Source organism: Phocoena phocoena, chromosome 10, assembly GCF_963924675.1.
Source record: "Phocoena phocoena chromosome 10, mPhoPho1.1, whole genome shotgun sequence".
Classification (NCBI taxonomy): Eukaryota; Metazoa; Chordata; class Mammalia; order Artiodactyla; family Phocoenidae; genus Phocoena; species Phocoena phocoena.
The window spans coordinates 1,201,515-1,227,326 of record NC_089228.1 but is presented as its reverse complement, the minus strand read 5'-3'; the positions used below and the strand labels follow the sequence as shown (position 1 = coordinate 1,227,326).

At 51.7% G+C, this 25,812-nt stretch overlaps 1 protein-coding gene across 3 annotated transcripts in view; it reads left to right on the top strand.

The window, feature by feature from the left end:
- Positions 1-25,812, top strand: part of MGLL (monoglyceride lipase) — a 102,010-nt gene that overhangs the window by 53,485 nt on the left and 22,713 nt on the right. For all 3 annotated transcript variants that reach the window (XM_065885327.1, XM_065885329.1, XM_065885326.1), the window contains exons 4-5: positions 24,096-24,232; positions 25,433-25,543. In XM_065885327.1, coding sequence (XP_065741399.1) covers positions 24,096-24,232; positions 25,433-25,543 — 248 coding nt within the window. The remainder of the gene's footprint in view (positions 1-24,095; positions 24,233-25,432; positions 25,544-25,812) is intronic.

Below are 25,812 nucleotides of genomic sequence, written 5' to 3'. Positions count from 1 at the left end.
AAAAGGATCGTACACCATAATCAAGTGGGATTTATCTCAGGGATGCAAGGATTCTTCAGTATATGCAAATCAATGTGATACACCATATTAACAACTTGAAGAAGAAAAACCACATGATCATCTCAATAGATGCAGAGAAAGCTTTTGACAAAATTCAACACCCAGTTATGATAAAAACTCTCCAGAAAGTGGGCATAGAGGGAACCTACCTCAACATAATAAAGGTCATATATGACAAACCCACAGCAAACATCATTCTCAGTGGTGAAAAACTGAAAGCATTTCCTCTAAGATCAGGAACAAGACGAGGATTTCCACTCTCACCACTATTATTCAACATACTTTTGGAACTCCTAGCCACAGCAATCAGAGAAGAAAAAGAAATAAAAGGAGTACAAATTGGAAAAGAAGAAGTAAAACTGTCACTGTTTGCAGATGACATGATACTATACATAGAGAATCCTAAAGATGCCACCAGAAAACTACTAGATCTAATCAATGAATTTGGTAAAGTTGCAGGATATAAAATTAATGCACAGAAATCTCTTGCATTCCTATACACTAATGATGAAAAATCTGAAAGAGAAATTAAGAAAACACTCCCATTTACCATTGCAAAAAAAGAATAAAATACCTAGGAATAAACCTACCTAGGGAGACAAAAGACCTGTATGCAGAAAACTATAAGACACTGCTGGAAGAAATTAAAGATGATACCAACAGATGAAGAGATATACCATGTTCTTGGATTGGAAGAATCAGTATTGTGAAAATGACTATACTACCCAAAGCAATCTACAGATTCGGTGCAGTCCCTGTCAAATTACCAATGGCATTTTATACAGAACTAGAACAAAAAAATCTTAAAATTTGTGTGGAGACACAAAAGACCCTGAATAGCCAAAGCAATCTTGAGGGAAAAAAACGGAGCTGGAGGAAGCAGACCCCCTGACTTCAGACTATACTACAAAGCTAGAGTAATCAAGACAGTATGGTACTGGCACAAAAACAGAAATATAGATCAATGGAACAGGATAGAAAGCTGAGATAGAAACCCATGCATCTATGGTCAACTAATCTGTGACAAAGGAGGCAAGGATATACAATGGAGAAAAGACAGTCTCTTCAATAAGTGGTGCTGGGAGAACTGGAGACAGCTACAAGTAAAAGAATGAAATTAGAGCACTCCCTAACACCATACACAAAAACAAACTCAAAATGGATTAGAGACCTAAATGTAAGACTGGACACTATAAAACTCTTAGAGGAAAGTGTAGGAAGAATGCTCTTTGACATAAATCACAGCAAGATCTTTTTTGATCCACCTCCTAGAGTAATGGAAATAAAAACAAACAAGTGGGACCTAATGAAACGTAAAAGCTTTTGCACAGCAAAGGAAACTACAAACAAGACGAAAAGACAACCCTCAGAATGGGAGAAAATACTTGCAAACAAATCAACAGACAAAGGATTAATCTCCAAAATATATAAACAGCTCCTGCAGCTCAGTATTAAAACAACAAGCAACCCAATCCAAAAACGGGCAGAAGACCTAAATAGGCGTTTCTCCCAAGAAGACATACAGGTGGCCAAGAAGCACATGTAAAGCTGATCAACATCACTAATTATTAGAGAAATGCAAATCAAAACTACACTGAGGTATCACCTCTCACCTGTTAGAATGGGCATCATCAGAAAATCTACAAACAACAAATGCTGGAGAGGGTGCGGAGAAAAGGGAACCCTCTTGCCTTGTTGTTGGGAATGTAAATTGATACAGCCAGTATGGAGAACAGTATGGAGGTTCCTTAAAAAACTGAAAATAGAATTACCATATGACCCAGCAATCCCACTACTGGGCATATACCCAGAGAAAACCATAATTCAAAAAGACACGTGCACCCTAATGTTCATTGCAGCACTATTTACACTAGCCAGGTCATGGAAGTAACCTAAATGCCCACTGACAGATGAACGGATAAAGAAGATGTGGTAGTATATACAATGGAATATTACTGAGCCATGAAAAGGAACGAAATTGGGTCATTTATAGAGATGTGGATGGATCTAGAGACTGTCATACAGAGGGAAGTAAGTCAGAAAGAGAAAAACGAATATGGTATATTAACACATGAATGTGGAACCTAGAAAAATGGTACAGATGAACTGGTTTGCAGGGCAGAAGTTGAGCCACAGATGTAGAGAACAAACGTATGGACACCAAGGGGGGAAAGTGGCAGGGGGGTGGTGCTGGTGGTGGGATAAACTGGGAGATTGGGATTGACATGTATACACTAATATGTATAAAATAGATAACTAATAAGAACCTGCTGTATATTAAAAAAAAGAAATCGTAAAATAAATATATATCAGTTAGGAATTAAGTTTGGTTGCTGGAATAAGATGGATCATAACAGTGGGTTAAACAAGAAAAAGTTAATTTCTCTCTAACTGGAAAGATGTCTGGAGATATTCCAGGCCTGTGTTTTAAGGTGTAGGTTTTATTATTACTCAGGTATGGTGAGATCAACAGATCAGGTACAGGAGACAACTGCCATTGAAAAGATAGTTGTAAGAAAAAAAAAAGGTAATTGTTACAGTCCCAGAAGTGGGGGATGCCACCCCCATGCAGGGCCACATGAGGAAGGACCAAGGAGGGGCAGGGGGAGCAGGGAACTGAGGACAGGACGCTTTATTGTGGTTTCCCTGGAGAGGGGTGGTGAGGCAGGGTGAGCAGGCTGAGGACTGGCTGGTTTGAATAATTTCGGTGGGCTCTGGGGAGTGGGGGCCCGTCTCTAGTTGTCTGGTTCAGACCCTGGGGTGATGAGGGCAGGAGGATATTGGCCTGAGTGTGAGAGCCAGATAGAGGAGAAGGGGGTGGGGTGAGTGGGCTCTGGATTGGTTAGTTTGCATACGAAAGGCACCCTGGAAGGCAGGTTGATATTCTGTGGGAGTTGGATAGCCCTAGGAGGGCTTCCCGCCCCCCACCCCCCACCCCCGGTTTCCCCAGGGTCCATAAGGCCCCAGATGTCAAAATATTATAACAGAAGACACGTTTAATACACCCTGGGATGACAGCTCTATTGTGTTGTCAAGAAACCAGCTTTCTTCTATCTGTTCTGCCAGAGAGAAGAGCGTCCAGCCTCAAGTGTCCGTCTTGGTCCAGAACGGCAGCCAGAGTACCACCCATCACATCACATTTATATTTCAGACATTAGAAATGCTGCCTACCTTCCGTCTAGATAGTTTCATCCATCAGTCTCCTCATATGTCTTAATGACTAGAACTTAGTCATGTGGCCACACCTGATTACTAGGGAGGCTGGAAGCTAGAGTGCTCTAGCTGGGTTTCTTGCCAGTGTGAATAAAATCAGGGTTAGGTTACTAAGAAGGGAGAGAACGGCTACCAGGTAGGCAAACAGCAGTCTGTGCCAGTTACTCTCTGTTTATGGGAAGCGACTCTGGTTCTCCCTTAACAGTAGTGTTCGAAAGTGTCTGGTTAAGTGTGTTGGTATAAGATACGAGTCCCCGTGTAAAGAGATATACTGGGCAAATGTTAACACATTTGGTGCGTGGCCAGGACACAATTGTGATGGACGCTGGGTGACTGCCTCCTCTGCAAGAGGTTTGGGGCCACAGAAGGCTCGGTGCATTTGCCGGAGCCCGCAGTGGGTGCCCCTCGTTCTGGGTTCGGAACAACAGTGACACGTGTCCCACAGATCTGCCAGCATCCAGTTGTACTGAGTCACCGCCGGCTGGTGGCCGCCCTCCTGACCACGCGCCACGTCTGTATGCTCCCACCCACGTGCGCTCAGAAGCAGCTTTCTCTTGCAGCTGTCGTTAAAACGTCCTTTGATATGTGCCTGACGTTCCGTGTCACTGCCGTGTGTGGGGAGGGGGCTGAGACATGGGAGGGCGGGCGGGGCGGGATAGCATCCTGTACTTTATGGAGCTGCACGCAGATATTTAAGCCTGTCACAGAGACCAGAGCACAGCTCATGTGAACCCAGCTTTAACTTTGGATTTTCCCCTGTTCCCGGGTCATGGTGGCTCACGGGAAGCGAAATTGAATTTAGGCTTTGTTTTCTGCTTTTCTTTCTGAGGTTGAGCAATGTTGGGGCAGCCCCGTGCAGATGGGGCTGTGTCCGCTGGGAGAGTGGCCGGGGTCTGATGGCCCTCCTGTAGCCAGCCCCTCCCAAAGGCTAAGGGCGCCGGGAGGCACGCGTAGAAACAAAACACCCGATGCCTTGTCAGAGGTTGCGTCCCTCCTACGCAGTCCCCTCCCTTGGGCTCAGGGCGAATTTTGAAACAGAAAGCAGCATCGGGGGACGTTCCTGTCTAAAGGGTGCAGGATATGTGAACGTGAGTGCACACATTGGAAAATACATCTCAGAAGATGCCTGCCCAGAAAACCCCTTTCTTTTCAACATTCCCCTCTCCCTCGCCGTGGTTGTGGTTGGTTTCTCAGCTGCTGAGTGGGAGAGGGTATGGGGAGCCCAGCTGGGCGCCCTGCAGGGAGAGGCTGGGTGCAGGCACAAGCCTCCGGCCTCCCGGGACCAGGCCTTGGGGAATTCGGGCACGCCTCCCTCTCCCAGGCACCAGTCAGGACCCTGCCTCCCAGCCTGTAGGGTGAACCTGCTGGGACTAACAGACGAAGGTGGCCAGCTGTGGACCCGGGCGCTGTGGGTCTCCTCCTCCTGGGTCGGATGGGGGACCAGCAGCTGCACCCGCCTAGTAGGGCTGCTTTGGGAAGTAGTCCAGGTGATGTACGCGGAGGCCCTGGGTGCACGTACAGTATTTCTAGGTTTCCCAGTAGCCTTCCCTCCCTCAGCAAGAGATTTAAGAATTCTCATCTTATGGTTGAGGAAACTGGAGCAGAAGTGAAGTATTTCTTGCAATCTTGGAACATTTTGGTATGGAGCTTTTTATATATATTTTTTGTTTCTTCTTTATTTTGCCTTTTATGGTCGTGAGGGTGACAGCAGGACTGATTCCCTAAAATGGAGAAATTTTCTCACTTAGTCTGGGCGCCTCCTCCTTTCACGGGCATCCCAGGAGCTCAGTGTGAACTGGGTGGGACTGTGGATGGTGAGCCTGGCAGGTCACAGAGTCAGAGGTTGCCACGCGGGCTCTCGCTGGCCGGTGCTGCGTTCGCAGAGGGAAGCACCAGCAGGAGAAGGAAGCTCAGAGAAACGGGAGGGGGGCAAGTGCGGCCCCCTCCCCACCCCAGCCGCTGAAATGGCCACCAACCAGAAGTGACCGAAACAGGACACTGGCGTGTGGGAGGCAGGGCCTGCAGACCCAGGAATCCAGCTGAGAAGTGCACAGCGGGGCAGAGCCCCAGAGGCTGTGACATGGCTGTGACGGGAGTGCCACCCAAGGAAAGACGGGGCTCGGCCGGTACCAGCTGGTTCAGACTGGTCCAGGCTGGCCCTCCCTGCACACCACGCCAGAGGCAGGGGTGGAAGTGGAGACCTATCTGTGAGGACCGGGTGCCTGCTGGGGGTGGCGAGACCTGCATGTCCCGAGGGCCAGGGTCCTCGTCATCCTGTAGCATGTGGCCCTGTGTCATCAGCGGCTTCCGAGCTTCCTTTTTTTTTTGCAGAAGGAACTTTCCTCCCCATGGACCACATGCTGCCCTTGTTACTGTCAGCACTTCCGGCGAGGAGAGAGGTGACAGTGTTTGCACAGGGCTCCCGAATGGCAGCGCCGAAACTCAGGCCCAAGAGTGCCTGATGCTGATTAAGTGAAAGTACAGAGACCCAGCTTAGCAGCTGATCCACACACGCCCAGAGAATCCATGGAACAGAGATCCATGCCAGCTTGGAAAACCTTGGGTCCGGGGCCGTCGTGCGTGGGCTCAGGCCTGACCCCTGAGGGCATTCCCGGGTCCTTCACCACCAGGGAGAGGGTGCGGAAGCGAATGTGCCTTCACTGGGCCAGGTGGCCCCCATCCGGCGGGGGCTCCATGCTGCTTCACTTTGTTCTGCCGCTTCTCTTCCTTTTGTCTTTTTTCTTTATCTTTTTGGGTTCCTTTTGCACTTCTGTGAATGTTGTCTCCCATTTTCGTACTGATTCCTTTCCTAGTCTTTCTCCTGTAAGAATCTGTTGTTTATTTTACAATGCAAAAGTAGAAAGTATTTTTTAAAAAAATTTTTTAAATGCAAGGCTGTTGACTCAGAAAAATCAATCAAAGGTACCAGAGCAAGTAAGTGGGGCAGTTCTCTCCTCTCTTGGGTAAATATAGCAGCTTCAGCAGACATGCTTTTTTAGATTAAGGCAGGAAAGATTAAACTGTATTTGACAGTCCCGTGCTATGTGGGCTTGAGGCTGCAGGAGGGGAGGCAAGGGAGGGAGCCTGAGAGAGATGGGAGCGACACAAACCAGAAGCACAGGGCCAGGGAAGCTCTGCTGGCTTTTCCGGAATCGTCAGTTCAGTGGTCTGTGGCTTTTGGCGTCTCCACCCACTGCTTTTTTCTCTTTAAAATGCTTGCTTGACCAATGAGTCCACATTTCTTTCCACCCAGGGGGGCCCAGCGTGTATGCACAAACTGCTCTAGTTGAAAAGTCGGGAACAGCCCTCGTGCCCACCCAGAGGGGCGGCTAGTGCAGACCAGGGCACGCTCAGACCCCGCCTGCTGAGAGGAAAGAGAGGTATAATTTTGGCTGTGGAGAGGCCTCTAAGACATATTGTTAAGGAGAAAAATAGAGTGCCGTTTATGGAAAGAAAAAGAAGAGCCTAACACAGAATTATCCGGAGGCACAGACGTGAGTGTGACTGTAGAAAGAGGTCTCGCGAACACACACCCAAGTGATAGGGTTAGCAGATGGGAGGCTGTGTTCATGTGCTTTGTCATTTAAAGTAAATACCAGCTTAAAAATCAAAGATGCAAAGCTTGTTGACTCAGGTATTACTTACGGCTCTTCACCTGCCACAGTGCCTGGCCTGGCCAGGCCCCGGGGGGCTGGGAGACCCAGATGCCCATCACAGGAGAACGAGCCTCAGCGTGTAAAACAGCGTTCTCTGAGGGCAGGTTCAGACTGTGCCAAGGTTTTCTCACCCAGGACGGTGTGACAGTTGTCGTGAGAAGCCACCTGCCGTGTGTCTAGCTTGTGGTCCTGTGAGTCCATGCGGTGGCCTGGGCTGTAGAGGTGCCGGGCTGGTTAGCAGGGCTTCTGGAAGCTGCGAGACCTCTGGAGCCTGGGCCCAGATCTGGCCGACGTCAGCGGCGTCCACGCCGGGGTCAGGCCCGGCGGGGAGGAGCTGCGGGCCCACTGTAAAGGGTGCTGTGGGGGGAGGTGCAGCTGTGTTCCCGCCAGCCCAGCAGGGGACCGCGAGGAGCCCACAGGAGTGTTTCCGAGAAGGCAGAGATGGCAACATGTAATGAAAAGTGTTTGTTGGAGCTGTTTTTGATAGGCGCTTTTTTCTGTCTCGGGGGTGGTTAGGGAATTGTGTTGATGGCGCTGATCCAGGCCAGCAGCCACAACATCGCTCGTTAAAGGGCCCTTCAGACTGATTGTCGTTACCTCCTCATCCCCGGCCCAGCTCCCTAGGCTCCAAGCTCGCGACACCTAGCTGAGTCCCCGCCTGTCACTTTCACACCTGAATGCACTAACTCCAAGTACAGTCACTTCTCGAGAGCAGATAGGATTGTAGGCTGGTTGCAGAGCTGGCTGATTTTATTTTCAGGCTTTATGGTCCTGTGCTTATGTACAGGTATGATTTTTAACAAAATGATTAAAAAGCCTTAATTTTTTCCCCTGATGGCAAAATACCTGTTCATTGTAGAAATTTGGGGAAATACAAAAAAAAAAAAAAAAAAAAAAGACAAAAAAACTAACCTTAATCTGATTACCCAGAGACAGTACCCCATTTTGTGGTAATATTCTTTCGGCTGTGTGCGTGCGTGTGTGTAAATGAGATCAGAGTGGACAGATGTCCCCTTACAGGTCACTGGGCTGGCCTCCACCTGCTGTCTGGGGCGTTCTCTGTCTCCTCTTTTTTTTTTTTTTTTTTTTTGTGGTACGCAGGCCTCTCACTGTTGTGGCCTCTCCCGTTGCGGAGCACAGGCTCCAGACGCGCAGGCTCAGCGGCCATGGCTCACGGGCCCAGCCGCTCCGCGGCATGTGGGATCTTCCCGGACCGGGGCACGAACCCGTGTCCCCTGCATCGGCAGGCGGACTCTCAACCACTGTGCCACCAGGGAAGCCCTGTCTCCTTCATTTTTGCACTTCCCTCTGCTTTTTCTGAAATGGGAAAGTGGGAGCACAGCATCTTGACGCCCGATGGTAGCAGATATGGAGGCCGTGAGCTTAACTGCACAGATGGAGAGGCAAGGCCCAGAGAGGGCAAGTATCTTGCTCAAGGCCACCCAGCAGGCTGGGGACAGGATGGTGACTCGATTCCTGGCCCAGGGTCCCAGACCACCTGTGTGGCCTCCTTGTCCCTCGGAGGCTTCATCTACAGCAAACCCCAAGGAAAGAAGGGGCCTGAGTTTCACCAGGAAGCTGTGACGGTCCCACTTGCTTGGGCTGGGCTGGACTTGGTACCCGGCGGTCCGTTCCCATGGGCCTGTCAGTTGACCTGGGGAGGCCCTCGCGTTTGTGACCCACAGCCTCTGGCTCTTGTTGCTCCTTGCATCCTTGAGAGTCTGCTGTGAGCCTGCAGATGCGGGGATGAGATGAGGTGTCCTTGCCCCAGGAGCACTGTCTGTGGGGGGTGTGGTTCTCCAGGTAGAGCGTGGTCACCCTATCATGTGCTGACACTGGAGCCGGGGACCCCAGAGGACAGTGAGAAATCAGGGGGTCTCCTGGGGGGGACAGGATGAGACAGGAGAGCTGAGCTCCACGAGGGGGGAGGGGAGTGTTCCAGAAGGAGCCCCGGAGCATGTGCAAGGCTGGACGTGCGTGGTGCCTTTGGAGGACAGAGGGCAGAGGCCTGGGACGCGACCTGGGTACTGACCCTTCCTCTGAGCCCCAGGCCATCGAAGGGCAGGAGCTGGAGAGGTGCCCAAGGAGCTCCCCGTTTCTGCTGAGTAGGAGGGGCAGGACCTTCTCGCACCCCGTGGTCCACTCGCTCGCAGGGGCGTCCCTGTCAGGGTCTAGAACAGGGCCCATCAGATTAGCAGACCACCTTCCTGGGAAAAATGAGGAGGGAGGAGGGTGGGGGCAGGGGCATGTCCCCGCTGGGCCCGAAGACCGGGAGCGTTTTGCAGACAGTGCTGGGCCAGAGGAGGCCGGGTGCTGCCGAGCATGGGGGTCGGGGAGAGTGTGAATCAGTGAGTCGGCGGGCAGGCTCCCCAGGAGGGGTGAGCGAGGGGCAGGGGCAGCCAGAGGAGGACCCTGAGGTTCTACCACCAGGGCAGGTGAGGGACGCAGCACGAGAGGCCTGGGCTGGAGGGGAGCTGCGGGGAAACATGGCAGTGGGACCTGGGAGCCCAGTGAGACGGGAAATTGCCCGGGCTGGACCAGGGAGGGGAACGGGTGGCTGCCGTCTGCACAGGGTGTGAGCAGCTTGGAGAGACTCGGGGCACATAGAACATCAGACGCTTGGAGGAAGTGGCCATGGCTATTTAGTTTTGGTTTTTCCCTGAAGGAGAATGAAGAAGACTTGCCTGTTGCAGCTGGACTCTGCTCCGTGTTGGCCACCCCCCGAGCCCCCTGGCTGTCTCCCGACCTTCTGGCTCCACCACTCTCCCTCTTGCATTCCCCCTGATTTGTGCCCGTCTGGGCCACCTCTGTCCCAGGCTCCTGGCTACTGAGTCCTGTTCTGGTTTTTTTAAATAAATGTATTCATTTTATTTATTTATTATTTTTGGCTGCACTGGGTCTTCGTTGCTGCCGCGCGTGGGCTTTCTCTAGTTGTGGCGAGCAGGGGCTGCTCTTTGTTGCAGTGCGCGGGCTTCTCATTGTGGTGGCTTCTCTTGTTGTGGAGCACGGGCTCTAGGCGTGCGGGCTCAGTAGTCAAGGCACGGGGGCTCAGTAGTTGTGGCTTGCGGGCTCTAGAGCGCGGGCTCAGTAGTAGTGGCGCACAGGCTTAGTTGCTCTACAGCATGTGGGATCTTCCCGGACCAGGGCTTGAACCCGTGTCCCCTTCATTGGCTGGCGGATTCTTAACCACTGTGCCACCAGGGAAGCCCTCCTGTTCTGTTTAAACTCTGCTCTTTGCGTTTGCTGCAGAAAAGTCAAAGCCACTTTGTTAGCAGGGTAGGTGAAAGCAGGAGATTTCACAGCCAGTCTCGTAGGAGGTGGTGCCCTGTGCAGCCACCCCTTCCATGCTCCACAGCCGGTCCCTACGACAGGCGCCAAGGGGGCCGCTCTGGGTGAGGCTCAGGCCTCCTCGGCCTGAGTGGGGGCCACATCGTAGAGGGGGGCAGACCCCGTGCTGGGACTCAAGCGTCCCCGGACAGGCTTTCCCGTTCCTAGAGTTGCCACCGCAAGGACGAAAGGCAGAGCATGGAAGAAGAGGAGCAGCGTTTGCTGGGTGATGTTCGCTGCTTTCATCTGCGTTCTCGTTTAATCCTCCAGCACCTGCCGGCTAGAGTCAGGGCAGTTTTAACTGATGGGAGAAACAGGACCACAACAGGGAAGCGGTTGCCCGAGCTCACAGCCGAAACGCAGCAGGGTTTGAACCCACACCTGCTTCCAAAGCTGTGTTCTTTCTTCTTCCAGAAACTCTGCCAGTCGAGGGGTTTATGGGGTCGAGGAAAACATGAGAGTCAGAACGTGGTCTATTTAATCTGTCTTCTAACAAAAATAAAGCTGACCTTAAGGACACGGAGAAGGTAGTTTAAGAAGGAAGTATCTGTAAAAGCCGGGTCAGGTCGGGCACTTGCCTGGTCAGGCATGGTGTCGCCCATCCCTTGGACATTATATTAAATTTTTTTTAACATTAAACCTTTTCCTGAACTTTCAAGCTCTTGGGATTGCTGATCTTGTGGAGCTCTGTCCTTTGCCTCGAGCGTTGTTTGGAATTTGCGGAGCATCCTGTTATTGTGTCACAGACTTCTATTCCTTGATCTCATCGCATCCTGGAGTTGCTGTTGAGGATGCCTCTCCCTGCCCCACAGCTGTTGCCTGTTTATAAGCCACGGGCACTTTCTGTATGTGTTCAGCTTTCATCGAGAGATCTGGGTGAAAGGTCTGGTAGTTCTGGGTGATTCTGCGTCACCCAGAGTTGCCCAGAGCCGCCCAGAGCCCTGCCTGCTCAAGAGACAGGAAAGGAACGTGATGTGTGGGAAGGGGTGGCTGATCGCACGGGGGAACCGGCCTCGCCCAGTCATCCTGCAGCTTGATACAAAAGGAAGATCATCTCGCTAGACACCACGAGCCATAGTTATGACACTTCTGGTCATGCTTCCTCTTATTTATGCAGTGGAGAGTAGGGTGTTTTCAAATAAACCCTCTAAATATGAAATCCTGAGAATGCATTCTTTCTGAAACGCTGCACCGTTAACAGCCTTTTAGCTGGTTATATTATAAAGCATGTTGTAACAGCTCAAAAAAAAAAATATCTGAGCCGAAATGTGTTTCCGTAGCCCATATGCTGAATTCTGGCATCTTTATACCTTTTTCAAGCTGTTGTCAATTAGTAGAGAAATTAATTTCTCTCTTTGTGTCCTTCGTACAGTCGAGCTTGTGCACGGATGCCGCAGGGAACTCCCTTTTCTCCTCCCATCGAGGGGAGCTCGTGCAGCAGGAGTTCAGGAGATGAAAGCGTGTTGGTCCAGGTGTCCATGATGGAAGCCTGGACCATCAGCAAACAGAAAACGAGGAAATGGCTTTTGTTGAGGGAAACAAACTGTTTTCCAGGCCAGCAAGCTGTGATCTTGGACTTTCTGCCATATGCACGTTTTTTTAGAGAGAGACAGACAGAAGCAGAACCTCCCGGATCACACGGTATTCCCCGAGAGGCAGCACGAAGGTCCTGTCCAGCCTGCACCAAATCGCCTGTGAGCCCTTCGCCCTCCGAGTGTCCTTTTGTCCCACACTCTCTGCTCTTGGAGCCTCACAAGGGCGTTTTTAGCATTGGCGGACTGTGTCGGCTGATGACTGAACATGATTTTTGGTGGCCTTTTAGCTGAAGGATGCAGCTCCTCTACTTTTAACTTGTCTTCGGTCTCGTGTCCTTACACTTCAGTATAGAATGCTGTTGCTCATGGGACTCCTGCAACATGAAATCCCACGATTGGGGACTGTCACAGGAGCGCGGAAAGCAAGCCAGACCTTCGTTAGAAACGGGCTTTGAAACCCCGATGGCTAAATCTTAAGTAGCGTGATCACATTGCGGCCGAAGGTGGGGAGGATCTATGGGGATTCTGGCATCCTCGTTCCAAAAGAGCTTTGAGGGGAACTCAGTGGAAGCAGAAACTACAGAACAGTCTCAGGGAAACCTGCTGGACCTGGAATGTGTGCGCTTTCTGTCGCATCTCTTCTGGGGGCACCTGGTGTGGCCCAAGTAGTCACACAGCTGCTCCTGGCAGTGGGGGCTTCCACCTGGCTCAGCCCAGAGCCCTGGTTATCTTACGAACCATTCTTTGGGTCACTATGTGTTCTGTGGCTCTCTCCCTACCACGGGTAGAGAAATGAACTGCCTTTAAAAGAGGAGAGAAAAACATTTGATTACAAGTTCTTCAGACCCAAACAGTAGCTTTCCGTAGGGTTTTTACCTGGAAGCAAAGTACCGTGATGGGAAGAAAGTGGGTTTGCTACCTCCTCTAATAAACAAAGAGCTGTAACTCCCGGTGTGGACAAGGACATGAGGAAATTCAAATTTCTGTGCTTGGCTGGGGACAACGGAAATTCTCAAGTTGGAATGCATTTTTGGTTCTATAAATGGGGACTCCCCAAAATATTCATATCTTTTGATCTAGAAATCCCATCTTGGCAAGTTTATCCTGACAGTTGTATAAATATCTGTGAAAAGATGTTCATCTCAGTGTTATTTAGAATAGCAAACATTGCTGGCAACCTCAGTGCTCCACCATTGAAAGTAAAGTGAGTTTTGATTTTTATCCCCCTGATGGGACATCATGCAGTCAGTATAAATCCCAAGTATACATTTTGTGTGAAAGTGGGGGAAATATTACAGTCTTATGTGTTAAGTTGAAAATCAGCCCCCTGCCCCAGAGCCTAGCCAAGACCGGACACCCAACAGGTAATTAGGAAGCGTGTGTTCCAGTTGAAGTGGTCGGCTTTTACCTTCTTCCTGCAGCAGCCCCTACAGAGGACTCTTGTCAACTGCAGGACTGACCTCCCCAACCGCCTCCTGACGTGTACCGCCTGGATGGGAGATGAGGGTGTTGACTGAACGAGGAGTCCGGTTGTACTCCCGGCTGCTCTGGCTGGAAAGCACTCCTGGCCACCTCCACCAGGACCCTCTGCCCCACTGGGAGGCCCATGGGTGCCCCAGCGTGAGCCTCTCACCCGGCGGAGGACGCGGTGGCTTCGTCTTGTCTGCGAGAACTCAGGCTGGCTGGGAAGAGCCAGGAGGCCGTGCCAGCCGGCCCTGACCCTGCCAGGGTAGCACCCGGGCCACAGGCAGGACAGGGAATAGACAGTATGGTTTTATGGGTTGCTAAAAACACCAGTGGTGACAATGGAGGCACCCCTCACAATCTGAGTTCTTTTTCTCCCAGTGATGTGTGCTGGAGGGTGTCCCAGGTCAGCTGGTCCCGTTCACTTTGGCCGCTACAGAAATGAGACCAGACTTTCATTGTGTTTACTCCTGCTTGGCGAGGGCAGGACTGGTTTGTTGCTTTAGGAAAAAAAAATTTATTTATTTGTTTGTTTGTTTGGGTGCGCCGGGTCTTAGCTGTGGCGTGCGGGATCTTCAGTTGCTGCATGCGGGCTCTTAGTTGCGGCAGGCCTGTGGGCTCTAGTTCCCTGAGCAGGGATCGAACCCGGACCCCCTGACCACCAGGGAAGTCCCCGTTGCTTTTTTGTGGTTAATTTTTCATTTCCACAGCTAATATTTGCCGTCCACTTTGTGCCCAGCCCTGACCTGTACACTTCACACAGGTGGTCTCGGTTCACGTTTCCCACAGTCCAGGGAGCAGGGGTGAGGAGACAGGGGCCCAGAGGAGCTGAAACCGTGCAGGAGGCTGCACCCTGCTGGGCCGGGTTAGGTCCAAGGACGTCTGACCCCAGAGCCGTCCCGTGACCCGTACTCGGGCTGCCCGACGCTTTCCTGGCTCCCCCAGAAAGCGGCCGTGAACGTGTGTTACTTCTGTAATCAGAGGAGGGGTGCAGGGTTTTATTATTTAAGTAACATTTTAAATACAGGCCAACGGATCCAGGTGTTTTTCCTCATTCCACATGGCACCTCCGCAATAGAAATTGTTTTCAACGCTGCCTAACGGAACGTTCCGTGATGGGGCTGGTGAGGCTGAGGACCTGCGTTTTGACGGTTTGCACTTTAGTGAATTTAAATTTGCCCCACGTGGCCGTGGCTGCCGCCCCTCCAGAGTCGCTGCCCCATGGCGTCTGGGGACCGGGCGCCCTCGTCTGGGGCCCCACCGCCACCCTCCTGCCTGCTCCCCCCGGGACCGAGCTCTACCCTCTGCAGGGAGCCTCGCCTCGCACCCAGGTGGCCCATCTCTAACCCTTTCAAGGGCAGGCCCGGGGTGGGGGGTGGTCGGGGCCAGCAGGACGCCCACGGTCCAGCCGATGGCCTTGGCACAAGGCCTCCTGCTGCCTTGTCTGTTGCTCTGACAACACCAGAGGGTGGAGGATGCCTGAGGCCGGACTCCAGGCCCCCAGCCTCCACCCCACGCGGTGATCCCACGGGACCCCCATGGCTCCTTAAGAAGCAGAGACTTGGGGTATACTTGCCCCTGCGTCTGCTTGAGGAATCAACAGGAAAGGTCCAGATTCCCGGACCTGCCAGCACGCCGACCTCATCCTCATCTCCTAATTTCATAGCCTCGTGTGCAGTAGCGATGCTGATGCATGATTAACGCCGGGTTTGAGGATCGAGGGTGCTTTCACTGTGTCCTGGGGGTAGTTGGTGTGTCCTGGAGTTGAAAACGGCAGGGAACACTGCCCAGAGAACGCAGGGCTGCTCTGGGTCCCCGCCTGCGTCCTCACCTGACCAGCAATGCAGTGAGCCGTTACTCAGTGCTTGCTGTGTGCTGCATTCAGGGCTGACCACCGTGCCTCACTCTCCCTGACTCCCCACGCACCCTGTGGAGTGGGGTCCACGAGCGCCCCTTTGTGCAGGCGGGGAGGCTGAGCCGGCCGAGGTGAAGTCACCTGCCCAAGCTCACAGGGAGGTGAGGTGGAGCTGACTCCTGACCTCCACGCTCAGCTCTGTCCTCCATATCCCGTCCTTCCCTGGTTCTCCTGGTCCTTAAATGGGGTGGTGACTCTTCCTCGAGATTTGCACTGTTGTCATCAAACAGGAGGAGCCACGGGTCCAGGGGCTGGCACGGGGCGGGAGCTAATATGTGCTCCTCTTCTCGCCTTTGTAACATCTTATCTGAATTTGAACTTGCAGTAGTGTTGGTTCAGTACCCAGGTGTGTAAGGGCCTGTCCCCTGCCAGGCCCTGCCGGGGCCTCAGTGTGCAGAGCTGGCCCTTTGTCAGGGGCGGAGGGGGCCGTTTCTCCTGCCCGCTCGCTCTGTGGTCGCTTCCATTGACTCTCTGTGGTTGAGAAACGCTGACGACCTTCTGTCTTTTCTGAAAGCTCTGGGGTCCTGACTTCAGCTGGTTTTAGTTGCTGGCATCTCCAAGGCTTTCAGAAAGTTCTGCTTCCTAAGTATTAACAATACAGCGTCTCCCGTCCTGGAGAAAGGGATCTGTGCTTCTTTCTAAAGCAGTTCACTTCACCATGGGTGATCTCCTTTGCTTTTTAAAAGTAGCATTTGTTGCAGTTTCAACAGAGGTTAAACTTGGGTTGCCCAGTTCTCATGTTTTTCTGTGGGTTACAGAAGCTCCAAACAACTGTCAGGCGCCACATGGGAGCTTCTGTCATCTGGTGGGGACTGAACAGACCTACCTTAATGTTTTGAGGAGAAAAGTTCTGTTAGATGTTAAATTTATTTTTAGTTAGAAGGAAACCAAGGCAAAAGCAAGCCATGATTATGCAGAGGAGAAATACAGGTTAGACATGCAGAAGAACCTCTGATGGGGAAGAGCCCTAAACACCACGACAACTTACGGGTTTTCTCCTCTGAGACTGTGTGGGGATGGAAGGGAGCGTTTGGTGAAGACCCACTACTTGCCGGGTGTGCTGCTCTGGTTCATTTATTCCAGCAGCTTTACGATGAGGTCAGGAGATGTCTCCTAGTTTTACAGATGGGCAAGTGACTAGCGGTAACTACCATCTTAAAATTTGTGTTTCATTCCCTTGCTTTTTTATTCTGTGCTTTAATCACATAGGTTTGGCTCTCTAAAAATATAGTTTGCTTTTGCTTGTTTTTTCGTTTTCTTTTTTGATTTTTTTTTTAGCTTTCTATAAAATGGCTAAACTTGAATACCTTACTTTCTTTTTTTCACTTTGTATTTTGTTTCTAAGTTTCCTACATGTAGCTTTCGTTTATTCATTTTTTCACTACTGTAGAATAATCCCTTTAGCTACAATGTGTCCATTCTCCAGCTGTGACAACAGGCTGTAGCGAAGGATGTTACCCCGTCTCCTATGGTGCCTGCACAGGAATTTCTCTTGGGTGTATGAATGCCTGGGGGTGGAATGGCTGGGTTGTAAAGTATGGAATTCCAACCTTGCGAGATGCCAGATAGGCTTCCAAAGTGGTTGTACCGGCTTCTGTCTGTGTAACATATACGGGCTAGTGGCGCCCTTTAAGTTTGGACACGGGAGCTCAATCAGGTCTCCTCCCGGCCCCTCACAGTGCTCTGTTACACCAGAGCTCGTCCAAGTGGCTTTATTCTCCCTCTGGGTCTGTGTGGCTGTGATTCCCACACGTGGCTCCTGCCCGTCCAGTCCTGTGGTGCTTGAGGCCAGAGGCGCCACAGTGACCGTCTGTCTCGCTGGCCTGAACCGCACGTCCCACAGGAGTCCCCCTCCTCCTTCGTGCTGGCCTGTGCGCCGGCCAGGAATGCAGGGCCAGCCCCCCGCGGGATGGAAGGAAGTCCGTCCTCTTACTGGTCAGATTTTCCCAGGGAGACAAAGCCATGTCCCTAGAGCCTGGGTCAGGGAAATGCTGTCTGCTTGGAGCCTCCAAAGGAGCAGAGGCGAGAAATGAGAAATCTGTTTGTGCAGAACCCCCAGTGGGGAGCGTGTGGTCCGCACTTAGGGCCCTGCTGTGGACCCCTCACCAGACAGGGCGTGTGGCCATGCTTTTGCTGTGAAAATGGCAAAATTGGGAGCCTGGTACCCCAGCGTCTGGAGGAAACCATCTCATCGTTTAGACTTGCGGGCCTGGTGTGAATGCCTGCCTGTGTTTTCAGTCACACGCACCCATCTCTTCTGATTAAAACAGGAAGAACGTTTGAGGCAGATTTAGGGGTAGAATAGAAGAGCACAGAGGCAGCGTGTGAGTCACCACCGTGTAGGGGGCGGGCTCTGGAGTCAGACTTCCCTGGGTCACATCCAGCTGTGCCGCGAGTCTCCTTGTTGGCAAGGCAAGTGGCTGTAAAAGCACCAGATTTGGGGTCTGAAATCAGTGCTTGAGCCCTTGCTCGACCTGTAACTCACCGGGAGCATGAGCTCCATCCAGTCTGTCCGAGGGTCAGTTTTGTCTGCTAGAAAATGGGGGAAAGAATCTCTAATTCATGGGGTTGTGAGGATCACGTGAAATAACCCTGGGAACAGGGCTGTGCAAATTACAACCTGCTGCGTAAATGTGGGGTGTTGTCATTACTGGTTTTTTAATGCTTTGTCTCTCTTTCCTTACTCAAGGCTACATTTCACCAGATTTCTCTTCTCTAAGAAAATGAGTACTGAGTGGAAGTGGTTCCCTAAGAAAAGGGAAGTCAGATGCTCATTTCTTCCTATTCCAGCTTTAACGGGATCATCAGCTTTCTGGATACTTCCTCACGATCTCTTTAGCACACGGTGGTGCCGTGGAAAGTTATTTTCAGGTAGAAATATTTTGTATGAGACAAAGAGACGGGGATTATTTCATCATTCAACAAAGAATTATTAACTACTTAACTGTGCACGGAATACGACGCTAGAGTGTTTTAAGGGTCCTTGGGATTGGTTTTAATCAGATGTGGTGAGACACACAGACACGGAAATGGCTGTCATGAGGGACAATTTATTATATTCACAATTCCCTAGAAAGGAGGCAGGGCACCCCATACAGGGCCACTCAGGGAAGCACCAGGGCTGGTCAGGAGGCAGAGGGAGTGGGGGGAATATAGATGGGAGCCGTTACTGCATTTTCTACGAGAAGGAATGGTGAGGCGGGCTGAGCAGGCTGAGGATTGGTTGGTTTGAATAATTTCAGTGGGCTCGCGGGCTCAGGGGCTGCCCTGGTTGTCCGGTACCTGGCCCTGGGTGACAAGGACAGCAGGCGAGTAGCCCAGAAAGTGAGAGGTGTGATGCAGGCTCTGGGAGGGTTGGTTTGCATGTGAAAGGCCAGCTCACAGGCCAGTTCTTTCCTGTCTCTAGAAATTCGCTAACCCTGGGAGCAGTGGTCCCTCCAGGGCCAGCTTTAACCAGGTGGTAAAGCATCAAAATACAGAAACTAAAAAACACAGTACATAGCAGAATCAGGGCAAACAAAACAAAAATATGCTGGATTAAGGCCTGTGGCGCAGGGTTCTTTCTTTTAAAAAATATGAGGAAAAGGATTTTCATTGCAAATGCAGAACTGTTGCTCAGTGTACGTGGCGGGAAAGGAAATGTATCCATCAGTGTGGCCAGGGTGATGGAGATGAATCTCTGGTGAGTGGCCATTATGGAAATCCTGGCTACAGTTCATTTCAGCAGGTGTATAGCAGGCACCTGCCCCCCATGCCAGGCCATTGCGAGGAGCCCTGAGGCATGTGCGGAAGAACAGAATGGGATCCTCGATCCCGAGGTCAGCCCTGGCGGGTGTGGGGCACATGCGGGCCCAGCCTCCTCCCCGAGCCCGTGGCAGACGTCACCAGTCTCCCACAGCGCAGTGCAGTGGGGGCCACCAGCCACCCATCAGAGCTGCTTGTCAGCCGGGCTCTAGGGCCCCTCGGTCCATGGGGGAGGAGTGGTGCTGGAGGAGAGAAGCGGGGAGAGCTCCGGTCAGCTCACCTGAGATAGAGGCAAGACCTGGTTGAGGGGGAAGGGGAAACTTGCACCTGTGTGGAGGGAATTGACTCCGTGGAAGGGTTAGGAGTGGCGATGGGCCTTGAAGGGTTTGCTCCTGGCTTGGTGTAGGGCTGAGGGCCCCGCAGCAGGCGGCTGCTGTATGAGAGGTGCAGTGGAAAAGCGTGGATGTGCTTTGAGGGACAGCGGGTGGGGAGGTGTGAGTGTGGTTCCGATTGTGCTTTCTAGTGAGGGAGCAGGACCAGTAGGAGCCTTTACCAGAGGCCCCGAAAACTGGGCTGGCACACGCGGACCGAGCTCTGAGACAGTGGAGACTCTGACCCCTGCAGGATCAGAGCAGCTTCCAGAGGGGTGCAGAGGGGGTTAGGGCAGCGGGGGGCTGGGTGGGAAGCTGTCGCCAGGGAAAAGGCGATGAGCGTCTCACCCCCTGCTAGTGGCGTAGGCATGCAAAGGAGCAGGCCGATCCAGGAGGCCGAGGACCTAGAAGTCTGGAAGGGTTTGGGGACCAGCTCGACATAGGGTAGAATGAAGGTCAAAGATAGCAGGCCTGTTTTGAGCCTGAATGATTCAGAAGGTGAATGGAACCTGGGAGCAGAGCCGCTTTGGAAGCTGTTTGAGGGTCAACAGGACAGTCGGGGGATTCTTCTGACCAGGGGTTCACGAGGCGGATCTGCAGCTCTGGGAGGAACTTGCCAGAGCGGGGAGAGCGGGCGCGGGTGGGCGCGGGCGGGGCGCACAGCGTGCGTCGCGGAGAGAAGCAGCCACGGGACAGTGGAGAGGAGCGCGGGAGGGCCTGCGGGGCGGCCCGGGCGGGTAGCACGGCAGCGCCCTCGTCATGGGGGCTGACTTGTGAGCAGGCAGGCCAGCAGAACCGAGCAGCCCTCCAAAAACAGGCCAGGCTCCAGTCTGGGGAACCTTCACATGGGATCGGGGGGGGGGCGCCACAGTTCAGTGAGGTGATGAGGGACTTCTTCATAAATTCCACTAGAACAATTAAGAACCATTTAGGAACTTGGTAGAGGTGGTTGAACAGCGCTGTGAATATACAAGATGCCGTCGAATTGGCACACTTTACAATGGTTAACGTTGCGTTATGTGAACTTCACCTCGATTTTAAGAAGAAAAGAACTGTCAGGAAAGAGATCGTGTCTCATACCAGGTACCACGATAAGCTGCAGGTGGATCAAAGGTTAACATGTACAAAATGAAACCAAATCTGGAGATGATGGTGGCAATGGTTGCACAAAAGTGTGAATGTACTTGATGCCACTGAGCTGTGCACCTAAGAATGGTTAATGTAGGACTTCCTGGTTGTCCAGTGGTTAAGACTCAGCGCTTCCACTGCAGGGGGCATGGGTTTGATCCCTGGTCGGGGAACTAAGATCCCACATGCCGTGCGGCATGGCCAAAAAAAAAAAAAGGTTAATGTAAATTTTATGTTATGTATATGTTTTCCCCCCGCCCACAAGAAATGAAACCATAAAGGAACTCATAGAAAAAATGCTGAGTTCCTTTATACCCCTGGAGTAGAGAAGGCTTTTATAACTAAGAATCGAAACTCAGAAGCCATAAAAAGAAAAGATTGATAATTTTTTAAGGGTTTTCTTTTTTTAAAGCAACTAGTGCTCAAGCTGTTTTTTTTTTTTTTAATGAATTTATTTTTTATTTATTTATTTTTGGCTGCGTTGGGTCTTTGTTGCTGCATGCGGGCTTTCTCTAGTTGCGGCGAGCGGGGGCTACTCTTCATTGTGGTGCACGGGCTTCTCATTGCGGTGGCTTCTCTTGTTGCGGAGCACGGGCTCTAGGCACGCGGGCTTCAGTAGTTGTGGCTCTCGGGCTCTAGAGCACAGGCTCAGTAGTTGTGACGCATGGGCTTAGTTGTTCCACGGCATGTGGGATCCTCTGGGACCAGGGATCAAACCCGTGTCCCCTGCATTGGCAGGCGGATTCTTAACCAATGCAGCACAAGGGAAGTCCCAAGATTGATAAGTTTTTCAAATAAAAATCTTCTGTAGCTTAAACACAACATCAAGTCAAAGGACAAATGACTAGCTCATGTACAGAGAGCTCTTAAATATCAAGAAATGCAAAACCCTGCAAGCAAAGACAGAAATTCTCAGTTTACCAGAAAAAAAATACAAGTGAGTCTTGAAATGTAAGGAGATGTTCGACCTATACTTTCTCCTCTGTCTTAAGGGCAAGAATACAAACACTGAACGACCTGCTTTGTTGGGAGGCTGATAGATTCAACTCAGCACATCCCACGTGGACGGCAAGTGGGCGACTTCTACTGAAATGGCACCTGCATGCACCTTTCAACCAAACAACCTTGCCACCTAGACATACACCCTGAAGGCACACCTTCACAAAGATGGCATAAAACATTCCCAGTGATTTGTTACAGTCCGATGTTTAATAAACGAGAGGTTGGATGTCACACAAATGGGTTTTGATGAGAGATGGCCAGAATAATCTGTACTCCACCCACACAGAGGAGCGCTGCACAGCCCTAAGACAGAGGAAGAGCTCTTGGCCTGTTTGTGATACAAAATAACCTCCAGAATACGTTAAAAGGGGAAAAAACTGGCGCAGAATAGGGTGGGCCTGTAGCATGCTACCTTCTATGTAAAAATAAATAAATAACTATTTTTGCAAAAACAATTGCTTTGAAAGAAAAAACAGAGGATAGTCAAAATGATGAGCCATGGGGCGCGAGAGGGGAGAGGTAGAGGAGGCAGGAGCAGCAGCAAGATGTCCCTGGATGAATCTTTTTTTTTATTTTTCTAACTTTTGAGCCAGGTAAATGTTTACATATTCACAAAAGAAAGTGAAAAGTAAAACAGCAAAATCTATAGTTGTGAACAAATTTATTTTGAAACTAATGAATGTAATCGTATATCAAATTAGTAACATAAGCACACAGAGAAAATAATGCTCACGTATTTGTAATAACTCGAACTTTAAACATAATACTCTGGGGCTTTCCTGGTGGCGCAGTGGTTAAGAATCCGCCTGCCAGTGCAGGGTTTGAGCCCTGGTCGGGGAAGATCCCACATGCCGCGGAGCAGCTAAGCCCGTGCGCCACAACTACTGAGCCTGCGCTCTGGAGCCCGTGAGCCACAACTGCTGAAGCCCACATGCCTAGAGCCCGTGCTCCGCAACGAGAGAAGCCACCGCCATGAGAAGCCTGTGCACCACAACGAAGAGTAGCCCCTGCTCGCCGCAACTAGAGAAAGCCCGCGCACAGCAACGAAGATCCAATGCAGCCAAAAATAAATAAATAAATAAATAAATTTATCTTTTAAATGGCAGTATTAAACATAATACTCTGGCCATTTCATTACTGAGCTGTTTTCCAAGGACGGGAGGTGGGGTAGGGGGAGTATTGTTTAGTGGGTGTATCAGTCAGCTTGGGCTGCCATAACAAAGTACCCCAGGCTGAGTGACGTAAACGATAGCAACTTATTTTCTGAAAGTTCTGGAGGCCGGAAGTCCAAGATGAAGGTGTCGACAGGGCTGGTTCCTCCTGAGGCCTCTCCCCAGGGCTTGCAGACGGGCGTCCCTCTGTGTGTGTCTGTGTCCTAATCTCCTTCTCTTACAAGGACACCAGTCAGATTGGGTTAGGGGCAAGCCCAGCGACCTCATTTTAACTTAATCACCTCTTTAAAGACCTGTCTCCAAATACAGTCATGTTCTGAGCTGTGGGGATTAGGACTTCAGCACGTGAAGGGAGTGGGGAAGGGGGATGCAGTTCAGCCTGCGCCAGGAGCATGAGGTTTTAGTCTGAGGAAGGTGGGAAGGTTCTGGGGGTGCGTATGGTGGCGACGGTTGTGCAGCAACGTGAACGTGCTCGATACTGCTGAGCTTGTACTGGAAGATGGCGAAGATGCTGTGTTATCACAATAAAAAAAATAAAAATGAGTTTAAGGGGACTGAGGGTGCCGCTGAGAGAGTGACAGAAGGCTGTGTGCGATGGGCACTCGTGGGGGACGGACAGTAGGAAACAGGAGTTCGTGGTCTGACCACACAGAGGGTTTCCGAGTGTGAGGTCTGGGTGGCCAGCCGTTCCAGCCGCTGTGAGCACCCCCTCCACTCTCCATCCGTGAAGCGGACGGCGTGGTCACTGCAGCTCTGGGCAGGTCCGCTTGCTGTGCTTCTGTGTGCTCTGGGAGCTCCTCCTTGTTGGCAATTTTCAAACCCTCACATTGCGTGGTTTCTATGGCGACCGACGTCCCTCCGAGAGGGGAGCATGGAGGGACCCTCAGAAAGAACGCAGGGAAGTGAACAGCACGGATATGGGACAGGCAGTACAATCCAGGAGGGAGGGAGCATGACCTAGTTTTACGGCTGCTTCGCTGAGAAGGTTCTGGCAGGTGCACTTGACTGTCAAGTCTGTTGTACTGTCTTCACCAAGAGCTGTAAAGGGAGGCGACAGGATGCAGCACTTTACCTGGTGAAAAGCTAACGCTTGGAAACACAACTCTGAGGCTCAAGGACTTGGGAAAGCCCAGGGAATTCCAAGCCTCATCCGTCTTGTTTCTGGCCACTTGGGGAGAAACGAGGCCTAGTGAGACTCCACGTGCCTGTCCTTTCTTTTTTCCTGGGATACGGCCACAAGGAAGGCATCCTGGCTGCGTGGACAGGCTTTGTGATGTTCACATCCTGGCTCATGACTTCTGGCTGTGTGATCTTCAGCACGTTCCTTAACCTCTCTGTGCTTCAACTTCCTAGTCTGTAAAATGGGGAGAAGAGTTCCCACGGTCAAGAGTTCTTGGAAGGGCTTGGTGGGTCCTCCCTAAAGAGTGGCTCATAATTCCGTGAGGAGACCCCTGGGCTTGGCAGGAGTCAGCCTCTGGTAACTGGTTCTGTTTCCTCTTCTCTCCCAGTCGGCCACGGGCAGAGCGAGGGGGAGAGGATGGTGGTGTCTGACTTCCAGGTTTTCATCAGGGACGTGTTGCAGCACGTGGACGTTGTGCAGAAGGACCACCCGGGGCTTCCCATCTTCCTCCTGGGCCACTCCATGGTGAGTAGACCACGGAAGAGCCCTCTAAGTCAAGCCGGGCCCCAGCCCCAGCCTTGCAGTGGGTGGAGGGTGAGGGTCCCGGGATGCAGGGGGCCGCCCTGCCTCTGGCCCCATTGCGCGCTGCCTGGGCAGCACGGCCCCCTCTGGGAGTTCCCAGACAATTTATGCTCAGGAAACGAGGGCCAGCATCTTGGAGGCAGCCCCAGAGAAGCTCACCTCCGCCTGTTCCTTCCTCAGGGCCCAAGGCGCCAGGAAGGTGCCACTTCATGGTGGGGCCCCAAGGGCACTTCTCCCTGCACGGCCGCATCTCAGGGCAGGAGGGCCCCTCAGTCAGCCTGTGGAGATACACAGGTCCTATGCGTCCTGCCCGTTTCAGAGTCACACAGTACACATGGGAATTAGGACGGGGTTCCAGAGGAAAAGTCCTTAAAGGTCATTCCAAATCCCATTCACCTTTTAAATACATTAAACCCCCTAAGGATCAGCCAACTCTAATGTATAAATCAGGGCTTCTCAAACTGGCAGCATCCAGGCCGGATCTGCCTCTAGACCCTCTGCCCCAGTGGCTGGCAAAGAACGTTTTGAGCTGCTTGGTTTTGAAATCTGGGTGACTTTTCCCTCCCTTCCAGCCCGGTCACTGTCGGGCTCTGTTCCTGTGCGTCTGTTACCTGCCTGGCCCTCGTAAGCGTGTGTGGTGTCAGCCCTTGGTTCAGGTCACCTTCAGCTTCAGCAAATAGCCAATCCACATCCCTTCAGCACCACCCACGCTCACTAACTATTTTTCTTGGAACCTAAATTTCTGGGACCTTTACTGAACCAGGAAAACAAGAAAAGTGTAGCAGTCTCTTATCAGATTTTTTCAGATCTCCTGTTAAGGCTGAGGGAATGGGTGAGTTGGGAGTCTGCCAGCTTTGGGCTTGAAATGAAATAGACACATGTTATTGTTTAACTTGCAGCCCACAAGCAGGAGCCTTATTTAGATCTCCCTGAAATGTTTGCTGTTGGAAAACCCGGAGAAGAAAACATGTGAAAGCAAGTAATTGCAGGTCTAGTTTATCCAACATTTGAGGGTGTCCATTCCAAGGTACCGTCCTTGGGGCTCTGGGCCGGGACTGCAGCCCAGCAGGAGACCCGCGATGGGGCGGTTAAGAGCCCATGCTGGCGACACCCACACCCACATGCTGCCCGTTCTCATTGCAGGGAGGTGCCATCACCATCCTCACGGCCGCAGAGAGGCCCGGCCACTTCTCCGGGATGGTTCTGATCTCCCCGCTGGTTCTTGCCAATCCCGAGTCTGCCACGACTTTCAAGGTAAAGGGACTTCCGGTTCCATGAGACTCCTGCAGCTTTCCTGGCCCCGGGGCGTCCGTTCACAGCTAGAGTCTGGGGGAAAGGGCTTCTCCCACGGTTGTGATAAGGTTTGGACAAGTAGCAAGCATTGTTGCCCCTGGAATCCCGTAGTTTCTCAAGTCAGGTACTTTTTTTCCCAAAGGCAAAAGAAAAATGACTTCCTGCTTGTGCATGTTTCTCTGGTGAACGTTAGAAGGAGGAAAGGTTACGTGGGTTAGGAATCCAGCGAA